Raw genomic sequence first — 8970 nt, 5'->3', positions numbered from 1 at the left:
CCCAACCCCACATACCACCACCACCCCCGCCCTGGTTTATACACGTGTGAATACACTCAAACATTGCACAAAAATGCCTGTGTGCCCCACATACAATAAGCCTGTAAACACACTCGGCCATAACGATTTGCATGTCAACGGAGACAGAAGAGTAATTTATGGCAATAATCACAAAAGAAAGTGTTCATCAGGAGATAATGACTGACAGGTTTCTACCTGAGAGCAGCTCATTATTGGGTGCCTCTTCTATGGAAAGAATGAGTCCTTGAATGGTCACTTGCTTTGTTAGTGGAAAGTACCCACGTTCCCTTCCAAGTCATCCTTCAATCTTTAATGACTGTTCCAGTAAAAGCTGTTGCTATGTTGAAATATAGACCATGAAGTAAGGCGAAAGGAAAATATTTATATAGTCTGAATGTAGATCCAGTGCTTACCTCACCTGCTGCAGCAACTAAAGTCAACACCAATTAAATATGTTTTGTGGCGCAATTTAAGAATCCAAGGATAGTGGAAATAAATGCTTGCAATAACGGCTGGTAATTTCAGGTGGGTGTTCCCTTTAGGATTATTGTCATTTTGATGTAGGCCATTTTGTATCTGAAAGAATCAAAGTGCAGCTATTAACAGTTTGAAAGGTTTTGCTTTAAGATCTAATCCATAGTATGATGGATTGAAAACAGTTATACCTCGCCAGCTCTCAAGTATTATCTGAATTTTAGGAATAGTTAGTTGGCTAATCTTTGTGTGATTTTTATCATGAGGAACTTTGGTAACATTAAAAAAAAATTACTATATATATATATATATATATATATATATATATATATATATATATATGTAATTTTTATAATGTGACAAAAGTCATCAGGCTTGTGATAAGTAAATAGCATCCTGGGTCACTTTGATATTTGGGATAGGTCCGAGTCATACAACCGTTAATATAACAGATGATTTCAAATGGACCAACATTTTGACAGAGTCCCTTGGTTCATATCCCAGTTTAGTTGAGATGATCAGTGTCCATGTGCATCCAGGCTTTTCTAAGCTGCTAAAGCTGTGCAAAGAAACACACTGCAACCAGCACACAAATACACGCATACTATGATAAACACACACGGATATCTGCACGTACACGTGAAAATAAACACACACACACACACACACACATACAAACACACACATACACAAAGGTGTTGTGTTCACACACACAAACACCTCTGATCTTGCTGACTGATATAAGCTAATTAACAACATTCATACTTCATTAGGGTGTTAATGTCGTGCTTCAGAAATACTTTATTGTTGCCATTAATTAGTATCCGTTGTCTTTTGATACTTTATGATGTGTCAAGTCAAGGTGTCATCCTTGTTGTTTGTCTTTAAAGTCACACTTTAACTTGCAGAAGCTAAATTGAAACAAAATGGCAATGTAATTAATACATTTATTAATATATTACTGAAAATGGGTGCTGCTTAGACACTGCTCCTTAGTCAAACATGGTATTAAAAATAACACTAAAATAAACTTAAACTCTTTGATTGCCCACCTTAACTAAGACGTTTGTTTCACTTTTCACTATAATCACAGTCTTTCGCTTGTTCTGACAGGCACTACCACAGCATGGATGAGTTCAGCCACTATGATTTACTGGAGGTCAGCACTGGCCGTAAAGTTGCAGAGGGACACAAGGCTAGCTTTTGTCTGGAGGACACCACCTGTGACTTTGGTCACCTGAAGCGATATGCATGTACCACTCACACTCAGGTAACACAGAAAACCAAAGCATGAAATATTATTTTCATCTTCATTTAGTGATCACCAGCAGTACACTTAGGTTGTCCTGATTGTTACGTAACAGCTGGCTTTTATTCATTGGATCACCTAATGTTTATTGTAACATCTTAACTTTTTGACCGCTGACTTAAAATTGCAAGTTTTTTGTTTTTTTATCTTGGATTAGTATTCCTCACGAGCGTCTCTCCTCCCTTCTGTTTCTTCAGGGTCTAAGCCCCGGCTGCTACGATACATACAATGCGGATATTGACTGTCAGTGGATCGATATCACTGACATCAAGCCTGGAAACTACATACTAAAGGTAGGAGTCAAGTGAGAATATGTGGAATGTTTACGGACAGAGCAAGGTCACATTTCAATGAAGAGTGTGAAGGTCTAGGTCACTAAAACACATTCATCTGGGTTATAAAAGAGTTATAAAGCTACTAAAGGTTTCTACTTCTTTTGGTGTGTGAGCACTTCGTGTCTCAGTGGCACTGGTTTCCCATTCATCTCATTTTCAATTTTCCATGCATATTTTATTTCGCGACGGCATGATGTACACACAAAACATCTATACATGATTGTGTTCAGTTTTATCCATCCCAAACACCTTATTTCTTGACCCATTAGCTGTTTCATTTTAATTTTATGATTACGGTGAGTTGTAATGTGCCATCTGTCTTTTGTCTCTTAGCTCCAGGTCAATCCTAAATTCTTGGTGCTGGAATCAGACTTCACTAACAATGTGGTCAGATGTAATATACACTACACAGGACGGTTTGTTACAACAACCAACTGCAAGATAGCACAGTAAGTAAGAGAGAATGTATGCACTTGTATGACACAGTTGGTAATTGATTATGAATAATTTACTGGGAGAGTGTTACATTTATTTGCAGTGCTGCTTGTTTGTGCAAGTGAAACCTGGGCAATTTTCGGATATTGTGTTTTTGTAGAACGGGACCTGAAAGGCAAACCGTAAATCAGGGTTTGTGTCGTGTTCTCAACGCTGAGTTACACTGAAGCTAAATGCAGTTTTATGAAGAGCCTCACAGTGTTTTGAATTACTTAGTCGACTTAATGGGTTCCTGGGTGAAATATTTGATGATTTTATGAATTATGTTCTCATTCTCCAGTTAAGATTAATAGCCTCTAAAACTTTCATATTCTCTCTCAAAGGGAGATGTAGGGGTGTTGAACTTTTGAGTAGTGCTATTAGGAAGTGTATCATTGCACTCAGAATTGCTATCATATCCTCTTGAAAAGACTTAATGAAGAGATTGGTTGTACATGAGGAAAGCATCATTCAAGTGCTCAAGTCAGTTTCCTTTAAATTCACCAGTACAGTGAAACCTGAAACATGTACTTAAACATATGCTTGCCAAAGCATTTTCACAGTTAACTGAAAGCTGAATATAACCCCTATTTTCAACCGGGTGCGTCTGCGCTGCGTGTGGTATGGCGCATGCAATAGCAGATGCCATGATTCCTATTTCTATCATTAAAAGTCTCATGGCATGAAAATGTCACTTTATGAGTTTTTTAACATTAATATGGGTTCTCCTACCCTGCCTATGGTCCCCCATTGGCTAGAAATAGCAATAGGTGTAAACCAAGCCCTGGGTATCCTGCCCTGCTTTTGAGAAAATTAAAGCCTTTCCCTTTCTCTGCTTTGACCACCCAGAGAATTTGACCCGCCTAATTGATATTTGGGAAAGGTCCAAGTCATACAACAATTAATATTACAGATGATTTCAAATAGACCAACATTTTTGACAGAGTCCCTTGGTTCATATCCCAGTTTAGTTGAGATGATCAGTGTCCATGTGCATCCAGGCTTTTCTAAGCAGCTAAAGCTGTGCAAAGAAACACACTGCAACCAGCACACAAATGCACGAATACTATGATACACCGACGCAGATATCTGCATGTATACGTAAAAATAAACACACATACGCAGAGGTGTTGTGTTCACACACATGTACACATGAGAATCAACACACAAAATAAAGCTCAGATGAACCAATCTGGAATCTTCCCCTTATGTTGTCATAAGGGGAAAGGTTTCTCTGCTTTGCCCACCCAGAGAATTTGACCCGCCCATTTGAAAGAGAGAGACATCATGGTTTTTCAAACAATCAAAGCATGTCAGTTGGTTGGGGCCACACCCCCAACCTCCATCTTGCCCCGCATCTATCCTCCTCAAACGCATTTAAAGCTACAGACACAGAAATTTGAATGTTAAAAATCTAATACCGGTAGATGTTTCAAAATACTACAGTTTATTTTTACGGTATTTACGGTCAATACCATAAGTTGTTAATTTATAAATGTATTAGATTTAATTTAATTTCAAGGTAACAGTTTGATCTGAAAGATATTTAAAACATGATTTTATTCAAAAGATGTTAAAAACAACCACCTACCTCGGTACCTCAGGTCAATTCAATTGTTTTTGTGAATATCAATTGTTTTTAAATAAAATCGTTTTCTTTTTCTTCAAAAAGTATTGTTGTATTGGATGCTGAATCCCTCCCCCTAACAGCGATTTCCCAAACAGCAACAGCTGATCCTAGAAGCTAGAAGCTATCAAAGTTTTGTAAGTTCTGTCCTGCTCTTTACTAGATTTGGGAATGGTGACACTCCCCGGCAACCCCCAGCAAACACATCAGTTAGTCCTCATTCTAAAAGCTTTTTCCATTGTAACATTCAAAATGAGACATATACGTTAATACAAACTAGCATGTAGCCTACATATAAACTACTCTGCCAAACTGCGTTATGCTAAAAATAAATATCGGTTGGATTTTACTTATCATACTGACTGTACACTTCAATACAACAACAATGTTTTTTACTTTATGTAGTCTTACATGTCTTCTGCATTAGTCATCACTGTTGACGATGCTAACTTTCTGCCACTTTTATGTTTTCAACCAATGCATGAAGCTGCCATAAGCTTAGTTAGCTAGCTAGAAATCTGCCAGCAACAAGTGTCTTTTCAGCCAGGAAAATAGATGCACAACAGCTAACAAAAGTAGCCGACTTTTTGTCTACCTCTGCCTGAAATCTAGAAGCTATTGTTTTCCATACTTAATTTCGGAATTTAAGTGGTAAGCTTGCCACTTTTATCACCGTAAACTGTTATTAGAGAGCTCAACAGTCCCGCCCACAGCGGGTTCCAGAAGTAAAAATGCAATGTTATTTCTCCATTGACAATTGGAGTATAAGCTATTAAATCATAAGCATCGATGGTAGACTATAAACCAGCTACGACATGACTAAGCGATTGTATATGCTCACATACTGCAGATGCCCAAAGTTCATGGGGCACCAACCTTGTTTTGAGATAAATGTCTTTTATTCACAATGTATTGGTTAATTACTTCATTACCCACAATCCTGAACAATCCCACAATCCCACAGTGATGCCTCTAATTGGTGAAACTCATCCTGGTGAGGAAGGGGAGCTGTGGGTACCCGATCTTTACGCATGTGGAAGATGATAATCCTGTTTTACGAGGATTTACAACACTGCACGGATCATGATCTGTTCCACACTTCAACCATTAGACTCTGCTGGGAAGCTAACGTTAGTTTAGTTAAAACACAATTTGGCTAACCGCTAGCTGACAGCTTGATTTAGTCTAAAATAACGTTAACTCAAACTTAATACTGGCAAAAGCAGGCTTCTGGAACCCAAGGTCTACTGGAGGAGGGGTGTGACTGTTGAACTGTATACGTATTGCAAGAATGTAAAGAATGACAGGCATAAAAACAGTAGGTAAGGGCGGCAGAGATAAGCAAACAGCCAAACGTCTTGTAAGATGGTGGTATTTTGGATTGGCAATAATTAATTTTGTAGTTCATTTGGTCAAAGAGTGCATAACTTTATCTGAGCAATTGTTTAGTTTAAGCCCAGTCAAATTGTTCAGTATGTATAGTATCTCATATTGCATTGAAATGCTCCACTGAGTCTGGAGTATTAACGTTCCTCTAACAAAAGTGTTATTTGTTTTCTGTTTATTTTACAGGTCTTGATCTGGCACTGGAAGGCTGCCATGCTAGAGTGACCCTGATTGCTATTCCATTGAAATGTGAATGGAATCCATTTGTTGTTGGTTTATTGTTGATGCTGTTTATCTCTACTATTTTTTGCTGTCTTGGTATACTGAGCCCATGGCCAACAAGGGTTGCACTGGCACTGAACACAATGTGGGTGTTTAAAGTGCACATGCAAACACACACACACACACACACACACACACTACGTTGCATAATGCATATTGAACGTTGATATCCCATTATTGAATCAATAGTCCACATCCTTGAAATCTACTTTATAATATTGTCCTACCAACTACATTTCTCATATTGCATCTCTACCAGTCTGGTTTGGTTAATGGACACATCATTGCCTTCCAAAATCGGTGTTTACTGTATTTGCACACAAACATCTATGCACACCAGAGTGGCTCTGTTTGAATTATAAATAAAGCGTGAAACGGTGCCGGTGCTGAAATGAGACGAGTCTGGGTGCAGCTGTGATCCAACAAATAAAATTATGGGGCAAAGTTGTCCCAGGTCTATTCATCCATGGTGTGTGGGGACAGACAGAGATGCCCAGTGACTCAGAAGAACTATAATGTTAGTTGTGTGTTGCTTATTTTCTCTTCACTGCCTCAGTGGGTCAGGCTGAGATACTGTGATTCTCTGGGCACACCCTGTTGTTGATAGCAAGAGGTAGACAGCAGGTCATATTTGCATTTGTCAACTCCATGAAATTGTACGTCAACATAAAAACAAACTGTCAGTACTTGCGCTGTACTCCTCTAAATCCTTGCATATTCGTGTTGTGTCCCCATTCGTCCTTTCTTATTTCAGTAAAACAGGAACAGGAAGCTCAACTAGCAGAAAAGGGTGCTTTCCAGAAAACTAGACTCACAGTATGTAAGCTGTATTTTTACACTGTCTTGGGGTCTTTTCTTCAACTACCAACACTGGTCAGATGGCACATAGGTCATCTATACCTTTCGAAGAATGATTATACAAATATTCCACTGATGCATGACTTTAATGATGAAGATTATTTTGTTGTAATTGATTGTACTTTGTTTATCTAGTTCGACCTGTTACTGTAATTCATGGAATTCAATGAGCTTTATGTAGTATTTTTGTTTTCTCGATAATCTGAGTTATTCACATAGTTGTTGGAAAGAAAACACTACTGCTAAAGACTCAGTATTATAATGCAGAGCGTAAGCAAACCGTCTCTACCTACCTCTCTAATTGAGTGAGCTGTTGTTTCCTGTTACGCAATGGTTCACTTCGGCCTCCTACCAATGTGTTGCAGCACACCGCTAAAACCCACAAATCTGTTGAATATATCAAAGATCACATGATATAGGATAAGTAAATACATTCCAAAAGTCTTAAAGTGAGAATCCTTTAGATATCCGTCCTGGTTGGTTTTGCCACACTTGTGGTGACTGATGGTAAAAGCAAGTGCAATTTGATGCAACATCAAACACACCTCGAGCATCTACTTTGTCAGTAGCAGTACAGCAGAAGAGCAACTGTTTGCATTGGAACCAAACAAACTCAAGTTTAAATAAAGAAGTCAGTCAATAAGTGGCCTTTCTCCATCATGCCATAAGGAACTGTGATGTGATTTCATAGTGCACACTGGGCAAGTAGTTTTCCACACAACAGCAGGGCACAGTACCAAGAGTTGGTTACTTTGTTGAGAAGTTACTAGTTGTGCAGCCTGCGGCTGTCTGTGGCTTAAGAATATTAACTTAATATATATAAATATGATTTGTAAAGTTCAGCTTTTATAGGAACAATCTGGTCTCTATATATTGATTAAACAATGGCAAAGCACCAAAATTAGTTTTCAGTGGTTGTATCAAATTAGTTTATTACTATGTTTTTATTCTGCGATTTCAAAGTTTTCGCTCTAAATGCAAAATAGACCTTCTCTTTGGTACTTTGGTGAATAGACAATAATTTAATTTGATGTGCATTTTCCTATGTGGGTAGCTCATGATCATACTATATGCTCACTGACAAGATAAAAAACATGACATTCAGTGGAATAACAGCACAAGAGTTGCTGACAGTTATACAGCATCTTTGACATGTGGTGATGCAATCTGTATTTTTCTAACAGTAAACACCTGTCAAAAATGTCATATACAATAAAAGAAATTACATATCTGCTGTGCACATTGAGTGAAATATGAATGCTATGCACCACAGTGGATCCCTGTGCTTTGTATGAAGTTTATACAGAATACATATTAGTAGATTCTAAGGAAATGCTATGTGACAAGTTACTGAAATAATGCCGTTCATAAGAGATTAGGTGTAATATGTTAATTCATTAAGGTCCTTTCCTGGGTAATGTATTCAATTTTGTCATGCATGATTCAGGCAGTGATGCAAAGCTGACCTTTATGAATATAGAAATTACACACTGCATATGTGATGTCTGTAAACTCACAAAAAGTAAATGCAGCAACTGGGTGGTGGCACCGCTGCTGTGCATAAATGCATCAGTCAAACTACATGTGCGTTTAGACATCCTTTAAAATAATCTGCTTAGGTCAGACAGTTTCACAACACAACCAAAGATCCATTTATTCATTCAAGTTAACTCTCTTCATTATGCTTTTTGTTGCCAATTAGCATCTGACATTTCATCTGATTTCTTTTTCAGCAGCAAACAGAGCCCAATCACAGCATGAATAGTCATTACATGGAACATAGCCCTGTGTTGCAATAGTAAGAGAGGATCTTATAGTGTTATTAAAACAAATATAGAACTTCACAAAATGTATGGTTTTGTCAGGGAAGTGATTATCATCTGTTTTGTTTTCCTCTAGCATTGTTGCCAATTTCTCACAACCAAATAGTAACAATGACTGGAAAAGTGTTAGCAATGTTGTACCACATTGACATTTGGAAATGGAAATGTAGACTAATAAGCAATACTTGTGGAGTGATTACAAGCTTCATTACCCTTCTCTCACAATTATTGTTATGATTAAGATTTATTTTTATAACTTTTACACAACAGCCTAAACATGCATTTTGCAGCATGAATAACCCCCCCGCCCCTTCATCATCACTAGCATCCCAGACAAAAAGCAAGAAAACTTTAACACACTAACTACTATATACAAGACCA

The 8970-nt window shown here is 37.8% G+C and overlaps 1 protein-coding gene across 1 annotated transcript in view; it reads left to right on the top strand.

Annotated features, from left to right (window-relative positions):
* The window catches only part of loxl1 (lysyl oxidase-like 1), a 16929-nt gene extending 8931 nt beyond the window's left edge, over positions 1–7998 (top strand). The window contains exons 4-7 of the mRNA XM_034873830.1: positions 1609–1765; positions 2002–2097; positions 2473–2588; positions 5813–7998. Of these exons, the coding sequence (XP_034729721.1) occupies positions 1609–1765; positions 2002–2097; positions 2473–2588; positions 5813–5819 (376 nt within the window). The 3' untranslated portion in view covers positions 5820–7998. The remainder of the gene's footprint in view (positions 1–1608; positions 1766–2001; positions 2098–2472; positions 2589–5812) is intronic.
* Positions 7999–8970: the final 972 nt, after the last annotated feature.

The sequence above is a fragment of the Etheostoma cragini genome, chromosome 1 (genome assembly GCF_013103735.1).
Source record: "Etheostoma cragini isolate CJK2018 chromosome 1, CSU_Ecrag_1.0, whole genome shotgun sequence".
Lineage (NCBI taxonomy): Eukaryota > Metazoa > Chordata > Actinopteri > Perciformes > Percidae > Etheostoma > Etheostoma cragini.
The sequence above is the reverse complement of the archived record's forward strand: the minus strand, read 5'-3'. Positions and strand labels throughout refer to the sequence as shown.